This window comes from Protopterus annectens, chromosome 2.part1 (genome assembly GCF_019279795.1).
Source record: "Protopterus annectens isolate FY-2018-M chromosome 2.part1, PAN1.0, whole genome shotgun sequence".
Lineage (NCBI taxonomy): Eukaryota > Metazoa > Chordata > Ceratodontiformes > Protopteridae > Protopterus > Protopterus annectens.
The window spans coordinates 1093620621-1093643184 of NC_056729.1; the positions used below are offsets into that span (position 1 = coordinate 1093620621).

The window sequence follows — 22564 nt, forward strand, 5'->3', positions numbered from 1 at the left end:
AGTCTTTTGTGCTGGGGGTGGAGGTGGGATATGAATATCCAGGGTGATTAGTTTGTGGTCAGATCTCACTAGTGAGGGGTATACTTCTGGTGTGGAGCATTGGAGCATTTTGTCCCCATGTTTGTGATGATCAGGTCTAGTATATTTTCTCCCCTTGTGGGAGAGGTGACTAGCTGTTCCATTGCATTCGAATTAATGAATTCCAGGAACCTTTGGGCTAGGGTGTTAGGGCTAGAATAATGCACCCAGTCTATGTTAGGGTAGTTGAAGTCTCCCAATATAATGGTATTTGTTGAGACATTCATATCCCCCAATGTCTTCAGGAAGGCTGAATGGGGTTCTGAGGTTGGGAGGGTGGTCTGTAACATGCTAACAGTTGTATAGCAGTTTTGCCTATGGTTAGTAGCACCTGGATGGTCTCCGATGCTTTGTGTGTTGCCACTAACCTGGAGGTGTGGGTGTCCTTGATGAATATGGACACTCCCCCTCCCTTTGTGGTTCGGCCCGAGTTCTGGGGCCAAAATGCATGATACGAGGTATAGCCTGGTAGAGCTGAGGTGCTCTCAGGAGCCTTGAACTAGGTTTCAGTTACTGCACATACATCGATGCTCTCCATACTGAGGAGTGCTTCGAGAGCCTGCATCTTGAGATTTAGACTTCTGGCATTGAGCAGCAGTCATTTTTGCATTCATATTTGCAAATGAGTTATACGATAGAAAAAGGCAGAACATCATACGTTCATAGATTAGTACTAGGCTAACTACCCTTGTGGGCCATTTTAAGCCTAGCCAATTGCCCAATGTGAGAATCAAACCCTGCACCTTGTGTCTGTAAGATAAACACCTTAACCATTAGGCCAACATTTAACCTCATGAAGTATCAAACGTAGAAGTCAGCACCTAGCATCAATTCAATCAATCTGACTTTTGGTTCATATGCTTGTAAGATTTACTACGTGCATGTTTAAACAGACACTACCGCAGGAGACTAACAATGTCTCCCATTAAGAAGACTTTCTCTTTATATTCCTTGTGAAAATATGCAATATACGTTCATATGTTCTCTAGTCCCTTGCTACAGCATTTGTAGGCTACAAACACTTTAGCTTTAATTTCCTTATTCCTCTTCATATCTGCCCAGTACAGCCTTTGGTAAGAGCAGAGATGATATTTTTCCCTGTTAACAGTTGTCCTATTTTACATTTGCTCTCACTGTCTTATATATCCTTAACTCTTATCAATAACCATGTCTCTCGAGAGTCTTTTGTTTACCACTAACAGATTATAGAGTTGTGATGTCCTTACAAGAACAGAATTCAATGACAAGCGAAACTCAATTTCCTATCTTGAGGAGCGAAACAATTTCCTATCTTCCTTATCAAACTTCCAAATTACATTGCTCCATATACAATAACTATACTATAAAAAATTGTATACAAATCACGTTTCTTCAAAAACACCTCTATACTGATTTTAGCATAAAAAAAAACTCCTTACAAGCTTACATCAGACCATTTTAAAAATGCACAGGGAAGCAGATATAAAGCAAAATTCAGACACTAAATAGGCCAAGCAACATCACACAGGATCAATCTAACTTCCTCTCCAAAGGCATAAAGATGACTAAAAACTATTTTACGTAACAGTAGTAGTAGTATCAATAACAAATGTACTCAGCTCGAGACCCTGATAATAACAGAAAATCATGAAATAGAAAATCGGTTCTGCTTTTCTCTCTCTCTCTCTCTCTCTCTATTCGAAAGGCACACAGCCCCTAGGTTGGCTAAGATGAATATTGTATTAAGAAGTAAGCCTAAACTACATATTGGTGTTTTATATACTCCACTTAAAAAAAATAGTGAAAGATATATTCTCAATTTAACCAGGCAACAAATATGTTGCTGCTCCCCAGCAAGCCAATGCCTTATTCTCTCAAGCTGGTCTTTCAAAACAATAATGGTCCCACCACAATACACTGCTTTAAATCTAGTTAAAAAAGCATGAACAAGAATCTATAAAACACTGTGAAGTGTTAGATTGGATACCTGTATACCAAGAAAATTACCTTGAGCAAGCCAAGGCCTATATCATGAACTAGCTAACTGCAGTCCAAAACAACCTGTTCCTTCTTAAGCATAGATGACTCAAGTGTAACAGATGCCCACAGCTAACTTTAAAAGTCAAAACCTACTAAAGAAAAGTGAAAGACTGGGAAAACAACCTCCCACCACCACAAAAAAAAAAAAAAAAAAAAATACTCCCAACATAAAAGTTTCTAAAACAAAGGGAAAATATTGCTTTATTCTCATTTGACAACCACGTGGCCAAAGTGGTTAGAAAAACATTTTATATAGCCCACCTAATCATGAAGGGATTCACATCTAGATCAGGGGAGGTCAGCGTGCCTCTTTACTCATCCCTCACCAGGCCCATAATTGAGTACAATGCCCCTTTTGGGATGTACCTTACCAGACACCTGCAGCAACTGGAAAGACCCCAAAAGTACCTCACCAAGAGGATCAAAGGGCTCAAACAGATGCCATATGCTGCCCGGTTAAAGAAACTCCAGCTCTACTCAGTGGCATACCGTCTGCTCAGAGGCGATCTGTGCCTGACGTATAAAGCCATGTCCAACCCGGAATTAATGGACATGCTGCACCTCAGAAAATCCAAATCCCATTGAGCTACGCGCTCGAGAGACTTGAACCTCAGCACTGAAATAAATAGGACATGCTGGAGGGACAGATTCATAACCCAGAGGCTCTCTTCACTCTGGAATAAAATCCCAGTCCAGGTTAGGCAGAGTCCCTCACTGACTCTCTTCAAGAGGAATCTTGATGAGTGGATGGGAGATCGTAGGTTTACCCCAGTTATCACTTCTGGTCACTGTTAGACAGAGGCACAGTATACTAACCTCGAAAAAGGGCATAGCAAAATTAATTTAAAATGGGTGGCGAAAGCCAAACACACTCTGGCTAGGCTTATAAATGCCCTAGGGCAGATAGCCTAGTATGAACCTATGAACCCATGACAAATTCTGCCAGCAAAAAGATTTATATTTATTAGAAATTTACAAATACAATTAGTAGACTATCAAAGAACTGTCAGGTGAAATAACTGAAGGATCGCAGCTATGCTGCTAACCTGAATTCTCCCTTTTCTAATTAATTAAAAAGCTTCATAGCTTAGAGTAACTACATGTAATAATTCAACACTACAAGACTCACACTAACTCACCAAATTAGTTTTATCAGTCATTTCTCCTCAAAGAAATCCACTCAAAGAACCAAAAGGCTGACAGTGATAATGGGAGCCTATACCTTGTTGCTTGCTACTATGCTCTACAACATCTGTACCCTACAAAAATGCCAAACTTTACACTGCAAAATTATGATTAGGATGCCTAATTTCCCTCCAGCAGACAACATTGATAATGGGCTTATTTTAAAAAGTCCCCCTTTTGACTCGTCATCTTTGAGACAACTTTCTTCAGAAGTGGTGCAACTGGACAGAATCTGCTCCCCCCACATCAAGAATCACCTAAATGGATTCCAGACTAAGCTACAACAGCTTATCAGCTTTTTGGCTAAGATCAAGTGTAGCTTTGCATCTATTAGCTGAATCTGAATACACACATTTCAAGGACAATGCCTAACACAAAGTTAATACTGGACTTTCTGAATCTAAATAGCAATTTCTAATCTGATGGTAGTCTCAAATATTCTTATGTACATACTAGTCTTAACAACTGCTACATACAACTGACTTAGACATGTAAATATTATACTACCTACATAAAGTGCTAAATAGTTAACTGATTGCTATGAAGTCCCTCAAAGGCACAAAGGCTTGACATACCTCTCATCCTCTGGCCATTAAGAATCCTAACACTGACTGCTAAGAATCATTGCAGATGGTCAGAAAGAGGAGAAACATTTTATTTTTCACCCTAGAAGTTCTTCCTATACAATATCCTACATAATAAATCATAGGGAATCTTTTTATAGCTTAGTTTATTTATTTAATAAGCTATGTCTATATAACAAGGTGTGCCTCTTACAGGGACATAGCTGGTGCCAGAGCCATGGCCTGAAGTTAAACGCCAAAAAATGTATAGTCATACCCTTCGGGAAAAACAAGGTAACCCCAAGCTACCATATAGGTGGCAATCCACTAAGCACAGAAGAGGTTATCAGGGACCTGGGGACCCAGGTTGACAGTGGCCTTTCTTTTGACACTCACATTGCTAAAGTGGTTAGAAAGACCTTCTACATTGCCCACCTGATCATGAAGGGATTCACATCCAGATCTAGTGAGGTCATTGTTCCCCTGTACTCTTCACTTATCAGACCAATGATCGAGTACAATGCCCCATTCGGGATGTATCTCACCTGACATCTGCAGCAATTGGAGAGACCCCAAATGTTCCTCACCAAAAGGATAAAGGGACTCCAAAATCTGTCATATGCTGCCAGATTGAAGAAACTCCAGCTCTATTCAGTCGCATACCGTCTGCTCAGAGGTGACATGTGCCTGACATACAAGGCCATGTCCAACCCGGAATTAATGGACATGCATCACCTCAAAAAATCCAAATCCACCAAAACCACTAGAGCAAGCGACTTAAACCTTAGCACGGATATAAATAGGACGTGCTGGAGGGATAGATTTATCACTCAGAGACTCCCTATGCTGTGGAATAAAATCCCGGTCCATGTGAGGCAGAGCACCTCGCTGACTCTGTTCAAGAGAAATCTAGACCTGTGGATGGGAGATCGTAGGTTTACCCTGGGAATCATCTCTGGGTCACTGCTGGACAGAGGCATAACAAACTAATGGGCACAGTATTTTTTCATATAAGGGGTGGCGTAAGCCACAATAATTTGGGCTAGGCTTATAAATGCCTTAGGGCAGATAGCCTAGTATAAACCTATGAACCTATGAACCTATGAACATCACTAGATGTAGGAAGAGCAAGGCTAAATCCGAGGGATTGCCCAAATCTCAGTGCTATGCTAAATCATAGTAGCTGAGAGGTATGAGGCTTGCTTACTATTCACCTGAGGTGCAGACATTAGTTTTTATTTTGTACTCAAACCTAATGCTGCTATGCCCATCACCATACCCAAGTCATTAAAATGTATTCTACCCACAAAATGTTGCCACTATACACAAAAGAAAGTGTTATTATTTTCAACTTTTGCCACCTATAACTGTAAACCATTACCGTTTAACAGTGTGCTACTATCACATAAACTGTGTTTACAATGCTGCTTTATTTTAACATTGCTTTAGACAATTCTAAACATTCTGTGCTCCTTGAATAAAATATCCATGAGTTACCGAGAAAGAAATATACTCTTCTGAGCGCAGTGAATATGCTTACTTAAACTTCTGATCATAACATGTCAAATACTCATCATCTGATGTGCATTACTTTATGTAACTACTAACTTTCAACCAACTGTTTAATTAACAGTACACTTCAACTGTCCAGATTTCCGAAGAATGTCCAGAAGACGGACCAGCCCACCCACCCGGTAAGCAATTGAAATAAACAGTACCTATTTCTGCAACAGCTGCTGCAAAAGCAGACAGAATAAACTTGCTTGTTCGTGGCCATCGCTCCGGCAAAGCCAACTGGACGTCCCCCTGAGAGACCATTCATCTACAGCTTGTTCTACACGTGCAGAGCCAGAAGCAAATTAACTACAGAACCATGCACATATACTATACCAAGTATACAACAGAGTAACAACCGCAAGTCCTAGTTTCTATGTAACATGTCGATATATTTCGGATCTCACAAATAAGTCAGCAAAAGTTAAATTTAACAAATGCCCCTCATTCCCCTTAACATTAAAGGAGTAAGTCCGAAGTACAAGCCTAATTATTTACAAAGAGTACCGGGAAATGTAGTCGTGTGTACCCATTACTACTACTATCACCACATGGGGACTTGACTAACACACTACCCGCCACTCGCTCCACCACCATCGCCAATCAGAGGGAAGGAATATACTTCCGGGTACCTGTCATCCCACCCACTTATTTGTTTCGTTTAGTGGGTGTCCCGACTTACTGATGTCTGATTTGTTCACCAGTTTCTCAGTCTAGTGTAGCTGTCAAATATGCTGTCATTGATTTGGACAAAAGCACGTTAGAGGCAAATTTCCCCTTGCTGTTATTTTGTATGTGGGGGTTTAACTAGGGACTGCATGTTGGAAGATGGATTTGTTTTCAGCGTTTCTGGCTTTTTTACTGACTGCTCTACTTTATAAGTACATCTTTCGCAGAAGAGATCCCACCTCCCCTCCTTGTATTAAAGGCTGGATTCCTTGGTTAGGAGCGGCATTTGAGTTTGGTAAATCACCTTTGGAATTCATAAAGTTAGCTGTAGCAAAGGTAGGTAACAACGAAACATTAGTGGGACATCACATCATACGTTTCTTTAAGTGAAAATTCTCGTTGTCGCTGAAATACCATTCAATCCAATGAAAAATAATTATTGAGTGAGAATTGTGATTATGGGGAGAGGTATCTAGTTGGTTGGTAGTGGGGAGATGTTGGAGGGGAAAAGCATAAAGCAGGATCGAGTAGCTTTCGTGTAGTTGCTTTGTAATATTCCCAGCGTTATGTGTGCTGTTATTTACTGGTGCAAACCTACCTTTAAGATAAGGAAGTAAAAATAACTGAATTTAATCGAATATATTCTTAGTCTCTGATAGGTTTCTAATAAACACTCCAAACGGCTCAACATGAGGTTGGACTTAGATTTTAAACTAGTTGTAGTAACATGTCTCAGCCTCTGAACCTTGTACAAGTACGTATTTGCTCAAAAAGGAAATGATTGCAGGAATCTGCACTCTGTGCCAAATATAGTGCATCAAATATTGCACCACACACAGTAAACAAATCAGCGCTGAAATAAACTGCAGTAATAACACAGTTTGGACCTTACTGCAAATATTGCACCAAAGTAAACAAAACCGCACTAAAATAAACTGCAGTAATTACACAGTTTGGACCTTACTGCAAATATTGCACCAAAGTAAACAAATCCGCACTAAAATAAACTGCAGTAATTACACTAAAATAAACTGCAGTAATTACACAGTTTGGACCTTGCTGTTAAACATACACAATTACCGTGCTCCCTATCAAAAGAACAGCAGATAGATTCTCTCCCCTTCTGCATGGGTTCCAGACTGACATACCACGTTCACTTCTTCCCAAGTCATTTACTAGTGTACTGTGAACTTACAGTATTTGAGATCTGTAAATCTAATGAAGAGAACAAGTGAAGGTGTGCTAGAGTTAACTTGGTATGACCTTTATCAATTCCCAATTTCATTTTTTGGAGGTGAACACCATATCTGATCTGGTCCTAGTAATCCTGAAAGGTAGCTCTGCCAAATAGAACTTGCTGTATCTTATCTTCCTCCTCTCTCAGAATCCCCATATCCATTTAAACATTATTATTCAATTACTTTGAGATGACATTAATATCAACTTTCCTGGTCCCGTAACAAATGGTATAAATGATCTCCTCACCTCATGCAAATCTTAAATAGACATTCCAGCTCAAACTGTACAACTGACAATCACAGTCATGTGAACACAAACTAACCGTTCAGATATATATATTCTTGCCCATTCCCTTACTGATCACTCTCATTTTTAATTTTTTTCCACACCAATTACAATTTCTGCCACAAATGACTAGCCTTCTTTTCAAAACCAGAAAAGAAGATGGCCATTCTAAAATCAGAGCTAAATTCTAATGACTGGTCTCAATCTTAAACTGCAGTGTTATGTCTAGTGAAGGACGTTTTCTTGCTAATAAATGTTTATACCTACAGAATAAATATTTTTTATTAATATCCAAATTATATAAAAGGTGATTGAAACTTGGTTAACTCAAGCACTTAAAGCTCTCTTAAAACTCAGAGATTCTGTGTGGCAAAATTATAAACGTGCATCTAGGCCAGCAACCAGATACAGATTCATTTCATTAAGGAATTTAGCCAAAAAAGGCAGTAGGGCAGCATAAAGCTATCTCTTGATTCCCAACAACTAGCCACTTTCAAGCAGCCAGAACAACCCTGGAAGTTAATCAAATTATGGAACGTTCTCCAGATTACAAGATGTATGATAATGGTGTAATGTCTACATTAGTTGACCCTTTATCACCTCTAGACATAAAAACAAACAAAAAAAAAAAAACTTTATCTTCTCTAAACCAGTTTCAGTCCATAATTTACTCCAGCAGAACTACCTTTTATTTATGTTCTATAAAACTAAAGGACATTGGATGACTGTTAAAAATGCCCAGTGATGCCCCTTAAGGGCCGAACAGCATTTTGTCCTGTTTACTCATAACATTTCATGAGCAAATTGCCTACTTACTGCTTCACATCTGTAACACCTACCTCTGCAAAAATACCACACAGCATATGGAAGCAGAACGTTGTTACTCCATGCTCCAAATTTCCTGCTCTAACTCTCACTCTAACTTCAGACCATCACTAGACTTTCTGTCCTTAGTTAACTACTAGCAAATATAATTTGCTTTCAATTAGAATATCATATTCAGAAATACAAGCTGCTTTCCTGTCATCAATATAGCTTTTACATAGGCAGAAACACTATGACTACTGTCTCCATTCTAACAGGAGACATTATTTTTAATATAGATAAAGGAATCCCATACCTGTCCACTGTCCAGATTTTCACAGAATGCTTATATTTTTAGTCTGTTCCTCATATGATTTGTGGTTTTCTGGCAAATCACTGAGGATTGAAGTTATTAAATAATGACACACATTTGAGTTTCAGGCTTTATATCTTTTCAAAAATGGACGCTAACATAAAATCTGTTATTATAGCAACTTTCTACATGTATAGGAGCAATAATTAAAATCTGTCCCTATTTTTTGGGCCTTTGTTCCCTTCCCCCATTATTTTAAGTTTTGTCCATATTTCTTGAATTAAGAGGTTGTGAAATAAGAAGAAACCTAACAGGTACCATCTTCATAGCCCATACAAAGGCTTTTGACTTGGCTGACCATATGACCATACTCTTGCAGGCAGTAATAATACCCTTTTTAGTTATTGAGGGGTTTTTTTTAGTAATAATACCTTGGCTGATTTAAAGACTTTCTAGACTACAGAGACTTCAAAGTTAAAATAAGCTGACAAAAGTCACAGTTTGCTAATTTATTCAAAGGTGTGCTACAAAGTTCTGTTCTACCCCTAATATTATTTTTCCATGTTTAATATCAACTTCCCCTATGAACTGTTTCATCTGCCAATCATCCTATATGATGATAATATGTACAAAAAAGCCAAGTTGAACCACCAAGGCTAGTAAGGGAGTAAAAACTTTAATAAATACCATAAAAAACATAAAAAAGAGAGATTAGCGCTTTCAGGCTGCTACCCTTTATCAGATCTACCATATCATAAGTTTTCACTAAGTTAAAAACAAAATGTGGCCAGTCATAGATCTTGAAAATCAGCTGTAACTAATCAAAATCAAAAACAGGGTCTACGCCCCTTTAATACAGGTTTTAACGAGATGACATCATTCATACCTGGATAAGTGTCCGCTCTAAGGTCAGCTATCCATTTACTTTCATCCAATTCAGTGCGATCTACTAAGTCTCCACTCCTTATACCTCTAAACACTACTTGTAAGACCATAACAACAAAGTTATGTGTAGGAAAATCAATCAGATGTTTACATAATGTATTACGCTTATCATGATACCTTGTATTACTAACGTGCTGAAGAATTCTTTCATTTAGCATACGATACATTTTCCCCACATAGAAACACTGACAATGTTTACAAGCAGCAATATAAATCAGATTCTTAGTACTACAATTAGTGTATAATTGTGTTTTAAATGTTTTTGCTACTTGTAAACATTGTCAGTGTGCACCGAATTTGATGAAACTAAATGGAAAGCTAAACTGAGAGCAGACGCATATCCAGGTTTGAATGATGTCATCTTGTTAAAACCTGGCTTAAAGGGGCGTAGACACTTTTTTGATTTTGATTGGTTACACCTGATTTCAAGGTCTATGATTGGCCACATTTTGTTTTTAGCTTTGCGAAAGTTTATGATATGGTAGATCTGATGAAGGGCAGCAACCTGAAAGTGCTAAATTCTCTTTTTTATGTTTTTTATGGTATTTATTAAAGTTTTTACTCACTTACTAGCCATGGTGGTTCGACTTGGCTTTTTTATACTTGTGGAATCTCTTTAAAAGTTCGGACCTTTGGTGCTTACTGACTTTCTATTTGTCTTCATATGATGATTATATGGTAATCAAAGCACTCAGAAGTGATTTAAATTTCACATTGCTCCAAAAAAAAATCATCTTCTTCTTAACTTATAAAAGGACAAAACCATGATTTCTGGCAGCTATAAAACTGCCCTAAGTCCCACCAAATGACAAATAATTTACAATGTTCGGCCTACTGAATGAACCAATCACTTCACTGATCACTGGGCTTTACCTACATTTAAGCATTCAATTCCACATAAACATTACAAAGTCAAAAATTAACAAGCTGTTGTTTGAGGTGTAAAAAATGTACATTTTTTTCTGTCCTAATGGTAGAATTGCTGTAGGAAAGGTGTCATATTAACCCAACTTGATAACACTCTCTAACATTTACATCTTCAGCATCTAAGAAAACCTTAAGACAGTGGTGTGATGTTTTTGTATAACTCTGACACTGATTCCTGGTCAGACTGCAATGAATCTGTGTGCTGTATATAAGCCTTGCAAATTTGAAATTGTTTTTATTCAGGAATGAAGCAACCAGACTGTAGAATGTAAAATCTCCAAATGTGAATGAAAAGGTAAATCTCAGTTATTTTCTGCACTTCTTTCTTCTTTTTCTTTTGGCTACTCCCATTAGGAGTCGCTACAGCAGATCATCTGATTCCATTTCTTCCTGTCCTCTGCATCTTTCTCTGTCATACCAACCACCTGCATGTCCTCTCTCACCACATCCATAAGCCTTATTTTAGGCCTTCCTCTTTTCCTCTTACTTGGCATATCCATCCTTAGCATCCTTATTCCAATATACCCAGCACCCCCCCTCAGCACATGTCCAAACCAGCGCAATCTCACCTCTCTGATTTTGTCACCAAACTGTCCAACCTGAGCTGACCTTCTAATCCTGTCCATCCTCATCACACCCAATGCAAATCTTAACATGTTTACCTCTACCACCTCCAGCTCTGACTCCTGTCTTTTTGTCAGTGCCACCATCTCCAACTCACATAAAATAACTGGTTTCAATAATATCTTGTAGACCTTTCATTTCACTTTTACTGGTACCTGTCTGTCACAAATCCTTCCTGACACTCTTCTCCACCCACTCCACTCTGCCTGCACTCTCTTCTTCACCATTTTCCACATTAACCATTACTGTGAACTGTTGATTCCCAAGTATTTAAACTCATCCATCTTTGCCAACTCTACTTCCTGCATCCTCACCATTCCTCTGTTCTTCCCCTCATTCACACACACACATATATTCTGTCTTAGTCCTACTGACCTTCTTTCCTCTCCTAGCTAGAGCATATCTCCACCTCTCAAGGGTCTCCTCAACCTATTCCCTACTCTCACTATAAATCAAAATGTCATCCGCAAACATCATAGTCCATGTAGACTCCTGTTTGAACTCGTCTGTCAACCTGTCCATCACCATTGCAAATAAGAAAGGACTCAGAGCTGATCATTGATGTAATCCTACCTCTACCTTGAACGCATCTGTCACTCCTACCGCGGACCTCACCATTGTCACACTGCCCTAGTACATATCCTGTATCACTCTTACATACTTCTCTGCCACTCTCGACGTCCTCATACAATACCACAATTCCTTTCTAGGCACCCTGTCATATACTTTCTCTAAGTCCACAAAGACACAGTGCAACTCCTTCTGACCTTCTCTGTACTTATCCATCAACACCCTCAGAGCAAACATCGCATCTGTAGTGCTGTTTCCTGGCATGAAACCATACTGCTGATCACCAATCATCACCTCCCTTCTTAACCTAGCTTCCACTACTGTTTCTCATAACATCATGCTGTGGCTGATCAGTTTTACCCACTGCAGTAACTACAGTTCTGCACATCTCCTTATTCTTAAAAATCGGTACCAATACACTTCTTCACTCCTTAGGCATCCTCTCACTTTCCAATATTTCGTTAAACAATCTGGTTAAAAACGCCACTGGCATCTCTCCTAACCACCTCCAAGGTTCCACAGGTAGATCATCTGGCCCAACAACCTTTCCATTTTTCATCCTCATAGCTGTCCTTACTTCCTCCTTGCTAATCTGTTGCACTTCCTGATTCACTATCCCCATATCATCCAACCTTCTCTCTCTCTCATTCTCTTCATTTATCATCCCCTCAAAGTACTCTTTCCATTTGCTCAACACACTCTCCTCACTTGTGAGTACATTTCCCTCATTATTATTTATCACCCAAACCTGCTACACATCTTTCCCAGCTCGGTCCCTCTGTATAGCCATTTGGTACAGGTTATTTTCCCCTCCTTAGTGTCCAACCTCTTTCATACAGTTTTTTCTGCACTGTGTATGAAAAAGTATACAAAGCATGCAGCCATGTAGCAGATATGTAAAAATGAATGAAAGATAATCAAACAGTTTTGGTGTCTTTAGCTGTAGGGAGTAAATTGGGAGACATTATGAGCTACTGTCTGGGGAATGGCAGCGACACTGAATAGGTAATTGCGTGCTCTAAGTCTGAAATTAACTTCTTTTTGTGTTCCTAATGTGGGAAGGGGTTAAGAAAACAACAAAAAAATAAATCCATTAAAACAGGACAGAACTCATTCCTCTAAGCCTTTGGATGCCCACACCCCACCACCACCCCCAACTAAGGAAACCACAGTAAAAAAACTTTTCTAAAGCAAACTTCACCTTACTTAAGACAGAGGTGGTAAGTTTCACAGCCCCCATGCTAAAGGATAATGCTGCCCAAGATGCAGAAACCTTTACAAATGCACTCTATGAGCACCTACAAGGATGCATGGATCATGCCATCTCTAGCAAAACAAAGACTCACTCCTCTAAGAGAAGGAAACCAGTTTGGTGGACCCCTGCAATAAACAGGCTATACAATAGAAGGAGGAAACTAGTTCAGAAAAAAAGCAAATCCCAAGAAGGAAAGACATCCCTGATCAGTATCAGTAAGAAACTAAGGTCCCTCATGAAATCATCCAAGGCTAACTTCGAAAGAAAAATAGCCAAGGATTCAAAAGATAACCACAAAGCCTTCTTTAGCTATGTTAAGAATCTAAGTGGCAACTTGCAGATATGTACTGAACTAGTGCAAAATAGCACAAAATATACTGAACCTACTGATATTGCCAACATCCTGGCAGATAGATTCAGTGCAAACTTCACCCCCCTCTCACCTCCAAAAGGGCCCACAACAATACCGGAAAAGTGTAGTGTCCCAAAAATCACAGACGCACAGGTGAAAACAGCCCTTTCAAAAGCCAAAAACACAGCATCAATGGGACTAGATGGTGTCCCAGGCTGCATCTTGTACGAACTAACCCCCCCACCTAAACACGTTGTTCACCCTCAGCCTCTCCACAGGCTATGTGCCCATAGAATGGTGCACAGCAACAGTTATTCCTCTCCACAAAGGAGGGGCCACAACTGACTATCACCCCATAAGCCTGACTAACCTGGTCTGCAAGGCTATGGAGCGCATCATCATGGAACTCATTAACAAAGACATTGGGAACCTCCAAACACTTGACCCGACCCAGTTTGGCTTTGTTAAGGGCAGATCATGCCTACTAAACCTGGTTGACTTCTTCGAGACAATCACCAAGGCCATAGACGAGGGAAAGGTGGTTCACACAGCCTACCTTGACCTTGCCAAGGCTTTTGACACCATTCCCCACTCGGGTATTACAGAAAAACTCACCAGCCTGAACATAAACCCCTACGTCATGAGATGGGTTGCCAGCTGGCTTACAGACAGAACTCACACGGTAAGAATAGTGGGCTCCAGGTCCGACTAAATCAGTCACAAGTGGTGTCTTGCAAGGCTCGGTCCTGGGACCCCTACTGTTCGGCATATACTTCTCAGAAGTGCAGGCAAACACAGGAGGACTTAGGCTAACCAAGTTCGCCGATGACTACAAACTGGGAGCCATAACTGACTCTCTGGCTGACACGGACATCCTCCAAAAGGGCCTTACTGAGACAGACATGGCTTCAAGCTAAATGCCAAAAAATGCATAGTCATCCCATTTGGGAAAAACAAAACACCCACGAACTACCACATAGGTGGCAGCACCCTTAATACAGAAGAGGTAATAAGAGATCTGGGGACCCCGGTAGATAGTATTCTCTCCTCTGACAATCATATTGCCAAAGTAGTTAGGAAATCCTTCTATGTGGCCCATCTAATTACTAAAGGGTTCACATCTAGAAATAAAGAGGTTATAGTGCCCCTCTTCTCGTCACTCATTAGACCCATCATAGAGTACAATGCCCCATTTGGGATGTACCTCACAAGACACTTCCAACAGCTGGAAAGACCACAAAAGTACCTCACCAAGAGGATTACTGGCCTCAAACATATGTCCTATGCATCCCGACTGAAAAAACTCCGGCTGTACTCAGTGGCATATCGCTTACTCAGAGGTGATCTCTGCCTGACTTACAAAGCCATGTCCAACTCATAATTTATGGACATGCTCCACCTAAAGAAATCCAAGTCACTGCGAGCCACGCGCTCTAGTGAGCTAAACCTCACCACAACAATAAATAGAACATGTTGGAGGGATAGATTCATGTCACAGAGACCCCCCATGCTTTGGAACAAAATTCCAAATTACATCAGGCAGAGCCCCTCACTAACGCTCTTCAAGAGAAACCTTGACGAGTGGATGGGTAACAGAAAATGCACCCCTGGGATCACTTCATTGGCTCTGCTTGACAGAGGATCAGTTAATTAATCAATAGGGCGGCGAAAGCCGAAACACTCTGGCTAGGCTTATAAATACCCTCGGGCAGATAGCCTAGTACCTACCTATGAGCCTATGAACCTATGAACCTATCAACCTATGAACCATTACCGCATGAGAAGTTTCCAGAAATACCACTGACTGTGATTCATTATGGTGGGAAGGGTGTGAAAGAATGGGATTAATGGTATGCTTTCTACTGTGGACTCATTGTAAGACATCCCTTCAGGGATCAGTTGGCATGATAGTCTCTCCAGAGACTGTTGAACTTTAAGCTAGAAGCGATCATTTTACCATTTTGAGGAGTGCTGCCCATGACTTTGCTGGGTATGGATTGACTCATTACTCTCTAACAGTGAATTTATTTCCAGTTTTCAACAAGTTTACAAAAATGGAAATACGGGGTTTAACAAAAGGGGAAGTGGTATCATGCTGTTAATACATGAAAGTATAACCTCTTACTTAGAAATGTATGAAGAGGTTATATAAATATTAAGTGTAATTTTGAAGGTTGTGATTTTATATGGAATAGGCAGAACTGTTTTGCATACAAAAGCTGCAGTATGTGGAATATCTTTCAAAACACATTTCTCCAAACTCTGGATGAAATTCTAGATGAATTTCCAGCAGTAGTAGTTATGGACTTCAGCTGGGGTGCCTTGTGTGTGGAGTCTGCATATCCTCCCTGTGGTTGCATGGGTTTCCTCCGGGTGCTCCGGTTTCCTCCCACATCCCAAAGACATGCTGTAAGTGGATTGGACACTCTAAATTGGCCCTAGGCATGAGTGTGTGCGTGTTTGTGCCTTCTGTAGAAGGTTGGGTGCCGGGCTGGCAATTCGACACCATAAAACTCCACTGCCAATCAGGTGATCTGCTGTGCCGACCCCTAACCGGAAATAAGCTGAAAGAAGAAGAAGTAGTAGTTATGGACTTCAGCTATCTAAACATCAACTGGACTCTATAGCACACTAATTCTTATCAAGAGGCTTATTTTATGGTTATCCTGAACTCCAATTGTTCATACTCCTACATGATTAAAATAGATCAAACTTAGTATAGTAATTAGATATGATCTAGTTAGAAATACAAAGGTCCTGAACCATTAGGTACATCTGATCATGCTAGTATCACATTCGATACAGCAGGTATAAAGCAACATGTATGAGATATTTAGATAAACAAATCAAATGGTGGCTTTAAAAACAAATGACAGTGGGAATCTAAAGAAACTCTTACATAGAAAGATAATACAATAGAAACAAGAATCTCTATAATAAAAATACTTAAATGCTATCACGGAGGAATGTAAACATTTACTGGGGACAAAACAAATATATGAATTTGCATTGATAAACAGTATTGACAACAAGAATTGATTTACAGATGTGTTAGTGCAACAATTTAAAGTACTAATACAGGTATTGGTTCACTATATGACAACAGTAGTCTAATCTCATCTCAATCAGAAATGGTTTAAATCATTAATGAGTATTTCATGTGTGGATGTACCCCAGGTTGCCAACTTGTCTTATATGTTTGTGTACTAATTTGAAGTGGATTCTAATTGCATTTTATGAGCTGGAAACCCTGTTTGAAATTAAAAAAATAGTGATTAAAATGTTAAAAAGAAACAGCTATGGTACTGCTACTGATTATTACCTAGTGAGTCTTCTAAACATAATTGGGAAGGTATTTGCTAAAACACTACTTACCCATGTTATCTGTTACCACTACACAGCTATAGGATATTTTTCAGCATGGATTCCTATCTGGAAAATCTTGCTTAATTAAACTTATTAAACTGTTCACCAATGTGGTTGCTGCTTTTGAATATGATCTTAATGTAGATGTTGCCTACTTAGATTTAAGCAAGACGTTTCACTCTGTGGTACATGATAGTATTCTTGAGGTTATGGAATGACTGAAAACAGACAAGTCCATTACAGTGTGGGTTGCAAACTGACTGCATGACACAAGTTATAAAGTAAGAGTGAAGGATAAATACTCAGAGGAAGCTATTGTAAATATTTGTGTCCCACAGGGGATCTGTGCCTGATACTTATGTCTACCTTCCTTCAGTGATGTGTGGGACAGCTAATTTCCTGATGACACAAAAAATTGGATGGTGATGAGAAAATGTATTGATTATAGATGCTTGTGGTTGAGCTGTATTGCTAGTTCACAGTTAGCAGGTTGTTATTTAATACCAGCACGTGTAGTAGCATTCATTTTGGGGCATTAAATTATGGGTATCCTTATGCAGTAGACCATGAACTTATTCCAGCTGCTACCAGACTTAAGGATGTAGGAGTAACTGTAGATAACTGATTCAAATTCAATGACTGTACATCTGTTGTCAAGCATAAATGTTATGGGAGAATGAATGACATTCTGAAAACTATTAGTGGCTGGGATAGCAATGTAATTTACCATTTACATCACCTTTATTTGCCCAAATATAGATCACGGTGGGACAGCATGTGTTTATACACTTGAGCAAATCTGAAAATGTTTACGAGATATATTGCTGTCCTTCCTGATTTGTGTTGTAAGGATACACTTTAAAGAGTACATTTGCATCTGGTTGCATATAGACTCAGGAAAGATTTTGCATTCTTATGTTCAAGTGTCTCACTAATTTAAACATGTCAACAATCTTTGGGGTTGCATTTACTGACTACCGAAAGGAATTTATTTGACAAATTACCTGTTGCTTACTGTCAGGTTAAGAAACTAATTTTGTCTGCAGGGGAAGTATGTTGTAGAATTCCTTTATATATTAAAAAATCTTCCTGCCTTGCTTTGTTTAAGAAAAATTTAAATAACTAAGCCAGTGAGTCAGTTTATGATACCAAATGTTATGGAGGTAGTAAATTCCTAGGGAACCTTTCTTGACACCTTGAGTTTGCTGTAACCATTTATCTGACCATTGAACATTGAACAAAGGAGATGCAAGACATTAGATATTTGAACAGATTCATGCATTTCCAATCCTTTCACCTTCTTTTACATTTACAAGGTGAATGGTTATAATGCTGCACACACTTTGCAACCAAATGTCAATGTCAGTACGGACAACAGAAGAAAAATAACATGTAAATCCTTAAGCCTGGCATGAGCCTTGGCACCACACTGGCATCCAGCATTGTGAAAAGCCACCAGTTATCAAGATAAGACCATGAAATGAGCTAGTCTATTAAAACAATACTGACCTAGTCTGTAATGTGCAGATCTATCACAAAATATTGAAAATGTTGAAATGGAAATGAAGTAAAGTCAAAGGCATTTCTCATATTAAGTATATAATTAATATATAGTTAATATATAATTAAGCATTCATGATTAACTACATAGTTATAACTGATACAATTTCTATTTCTTTTTTAGTATGGGCCCATATTTACTGTTCTAGCAGCAGGCAACAGACTTACGTTTGTCACAGATGCTGAAGATTTGGACTTATTCTTCAATTCCAAGGATGTGGATTTTCAGCAGGCAGTGCAAGAACCCGTTCAGCATGTAGGTAAGAAGTACTTCTGTTCTAAAACCTAGAAAGACACTAGATCATTTTAATCATGCAAGATGGCTGCACAGATTCTTTCCACTTTAGTAAGGGCCACTGCTACCTTGTCTTATTACTGTTTAATAGAAAATCTCAGTACGTAGCCAGACTACCAATATCGCTTCCCTGTCGACTCCTGAGAATTCTATCCCATTACTGTTTACATTTCCTCTGCTCAGCATCTACTTATATTTCTTGCTGCAGTGCAGTGTAGTGTTTGCAGGTGACCTTGTTTATTGGGGTTTAGCTTTACAAAAAAAATTGTAAATGCATGGGTGATAATACCAGCAACCTGATTCCTGGAACAGATTTGCACCACCAGTATGGTCAGTTAGTAGAGATAGGATGAAGCAGCTGATGGCCAGCACTGTTATCTTAGGGGAGGAATTTGGGAAGTCCAGTGCCTGTCTGGCCTCTGTTGGGAATCTCGAGCCTCACAGAACCTTCATTTAGATTACAGGGGGTGATAACAGTGTTATTGATTTCATTGTACTCTCCACTTCCTCGGGTAGGGGCTTTGACCTGCAGTCATAAGAGTGATGGCTTCTGGCTCTGTGCTCACCACTGCCTGATGGATCTTTTTCTCCCTGATGCTACAAGTACCATCAAGGACCATCAAGGATGATTTCCTTTGGAGTTGAAGGGGTCTGTCAGGTGAAGGGTTACACTTGAGGTATCTGGAAGGAGCAATCTGGGGAATCTGAGGTTTGAATGAGTATGGAAGTTTTGAGAAAAGCAAAGGGTCGGCTTAGTGATGGGAGCAGTGTGGAGGAGAATTTCAAAAAAAGTAGGTAGCAATAAAAAGGGGGTGGTGTGACTTTAGTTGATCTCCTCTGATAGGTGTTTGGTTCATGCTTTATTCAGACCTTTAGAATATTCTGTAATATTGATGTTATTTGCATTATTAAAATCAATGATATATGCTATAAGAAGAATTCTGCCTGGATATTCATTTTTTCTGTTACTTTATCACTTGTAAAATGGCTTGTGTGAAGACTGGTAGAGATGGGTGAAGGCTGCCAGCCTAGTCAAATAGAATTTGGTACATAATTCTATCATTTGTAAATACTGTGAAATGTTGAACTTAAAACAATGTGGCAACATTGCCCTCTGCTGTAAAGAAAGCTAAGTCAAGCATTTCTTGTTGGTCCTTTGAAATTAAAATTATTTCATGACTGCCTTTGATGTTTACAATTCGGCTCTGGCAGGGCTAGATGAGGGCTTCCTGCATATTGTTTTAAGGCTAAAGTTAATGACCAGAATTTACATGTGGAATGTCCTTTATTGCTCTAAGTGTAAAAGAATGTAAATGCAGTTTCTGTCAGCCTGGGAACACCAGGAAAGTGTGAAATTATGCAATGTTTTATCAGGACTGCAGTTTCAATTTAAACAGAGAGAACCAGAAGGCATTAAGCATTTTTGTCTTGAACATCCAACTCAGCATACTTATGCTCTATGGAAGTAAGTTATTTTAGAAGTGTGTTTTCTTGTAGAAAGAGCTAAGAATTAGAAAGTTTAGACTAAGTGTTTTTCTGTTACGTCAGAACTGTACTACTGAATTATTTTAAGTATTTCTGTGTGATCACTGAACGCTTGACTAGCACTGACTGTGTAGTAGAAAGTATTACTGTGGCTGATTTGTATAGCGATAAGTTAAGCTCTAAGAGTACATTGCATGTATAAAAGGATCCTGTACCAGGTCACTCTAATAAGCTTTGAGACTGTTTAGTCATACTACCAATTGGATAATAATATTGCACAGTAATAATTGGACACCCTTTTAAGGGCCTTTGAGTAGCTGATAAATATTAGCTGGGTGGTGGCCAGTGGTACTACCATATAGTCTGGGTAAAAGGGGCACAGCTGGAGAACCTGTGCCAGCCTTCCCCAGACGTGTCTGTGTGGTTGTGTAAACTGTTATCTCAAAGTGTTTGTGTGTGTCAGCTACTTGGGCAGAGACTCGAAGCACTGGTTGGACAGCGAGGGTGCTGGAGATTTTAACTTGCCCAGCTAGGCTGAGATCTGGATCCTATAGCTGTGCCAGTGGGGAGCCTTATTGGGGAACTGGGGAGCAAGGGAGCGACCAGCCCCAGACTGACTATGATCTCTGTGTGCTCTTAAGGGAAATTGCACTTTATTGTGTGTATTTGTTATCCTTTCCTCATATATGAGACACCCTCTCTATTGTTAGTGGTGAGGATTGAGGCTCCTTGATTGCTGGACCAGGGCACAGGCATCACATATTAATTGGTGGCAGTGGTTGGGATATCCTCACATATTAATTGTTTGGCAGTGGTGGGATATCCAGATCACTTATTAATTAGTTGGCAAATACTAATTGGCTTGTAGTGGTGTGGGTAGAGTGAATCCTGTAGCTTGTGTACAGTAAGCTTTGAAGGTGTTTTGTACTCTAAAACAGCCACATAGTGAATACTCAGAGTTCAGATCATAATTGTTTAATTTCTTTTGTTAGTTTAGTTAATCAGGGTGAGCAGGCAGCATGTCAGCAGAGGAGTATGGAAAGCTGACAAGGAGCCAGCTGGCGGAGATGTGCCAGGCTAAGGGACTGGTGCATGGAAACCTGACTAAGGCAGATCTGATTGCAGCCTTGGTTACAGCTGCATCAGAAAACAGCAACCTGGAGGACAATCAGACTGGCAGTGGAGATATAATTCCCTCGGAGAATGGACAGCTCAACCTTTCTGCAGTGGACTTAAAAATCCAGCTGGAGCTAAAGAGACTTGAGTTGAAGGCCAGGCATGTGGAATTAGAAGCAAACGAGAGACTGCGACATTTGCAGGCTGAGGAGAATGAGAAACTGTTATGTCTGCAAGCTGAGGAAAAAGAGAGGCATAGGCAGCATAAGAAAGACATGCTGACTCTTTGCCAGAGTCATGGAGGTAATGGGGAAGGGAGTAACTGGACCCCAGAAACACAAAAGGTCAGTAAATTTCTTCTGCTGTTTAAAGAGGGGGATAATTTTGATAATTTCATTCATATGTTTGAGAGGGTATGTAAACAGTATGAAGTTGACCAAGGGCTCTGGGTATGGTTCCTGACCCCCTTACTCCATTGCAAAGCTGTAACTGTTTTATCTAAAATGTCTAACATTGCATGTTTTGATTATACTGATGTAAAGAAATGTCTTTTAGAACTGTTTAAGCTAACATCTGCAACATATAAGGAAAAGTTTTGTGAGCATAGACACAAGGCAGATGAAAGTGTGTGTGAATATGTTGCTGAATTGAGCACTTATTTCCAAAGGTGGGTGAGTGGATGTCAAGTCACCACTTTTGAAGGGCTGGCAGACATTTTGGTAAGGGATCAAGCCTTTATCACTTTGCCTGAGGACATGAGGATCTGGTTAGCTGATAGACAGTGTGCTACTTCAGATGGATTGGGGAAGAAGGGAGACCTATACCTGGCAAACAGGGCAGCCCTGCACAGGAAGGGGACCCCCAGTACTGCTCATGGGTCTAAAGGAACCCATGGTGGGCAGCACAAACTGCCACAGCAGAATCTGCCAGTTGCAGGGGAAGCCACTAGTCCAGGTACACGTCCAGGAGCTAGGGTTAAATGTTTTGAATGCAACCAGTGGGGCCATGTGGCATACCAGTGTCCATGGAGGCAAAGTGGGGAACAAAAGATAAGGGAGCCAGTAAGTGGGAAACACAAAAAGCCAATAGTAGGTTGTCTTGGGACAACCAGGGTACCAAACTACCACCAGAGGCTATATCCTATTCTAGTGAATGGCAAAGAGGCCATTGCCAAGAAAGACACAGCCTCTGATATAACCATTGTAAAGCCTGCAATGGTTACAGAGGAGCACTACTTGCCTGGGCAGTCTACTTCAGTCAGGGCTTTAGGAAGGATCCCATTCCAAATACCTTTGTCTAGGGTTCACCTTGACTGGGAGGGTGGAAAAGGAAGCCAGCAAGTAGGTGTGTTTGAGGATAT

At 39.9% G+C, this 22564-nt stretch overlaps 2 protein-coding genes across 4 annotated transcripts in view; one reads left to right on the top strand and one right to left on the bottom strand.

Annotated features, from left to right (window-relative positions):
- Window positions 1-5981, bottom strand: part of SLC25A27 (solute carrier family 25 member 27) — a 319725-nt gene extending 313744 nt beyond the window's left edge. Inside the window, exon 1 of the mRNA XM_044062637.1 lies at window positions 5564-5981. Coding sequence (XP_043918572.1) covers window positions 5564-5663 — 100 coding nt within the window. The 5' untranslated portion in view covers window positions 5664-5981. The remainder of the gene's footprint in view (window positions 1-5563) is intronic.
- Window positions 5982-6112: 131 nt separating this feature from the next.
- LOC122794334 (24-hydroxycholesterol 7-alpha-hydroxylase) overlaps window positions 6113-22564 on the top strand; it is an 800221-nt gene continuing 783769 nt past the window's right edge. For all 3 annotated transcript variants that reach the window (XM_044062639.1, XM_044062641.1, XM_044062640.1), the window contains exons 1-2: window positions 6113-6404; window positions 18433-18568. In XM_044062639.1, coding sequence (XP_043918574.1) covers window positions 6228-6404; window positions 18433-18568 — 313 coding nt within the window. In that variant the 5' untranslated portion in view covers window positions 6113-6227. The remainder of the gene's footprint in view (window positions 6405-18432; window positions 18569-22564) is intronic.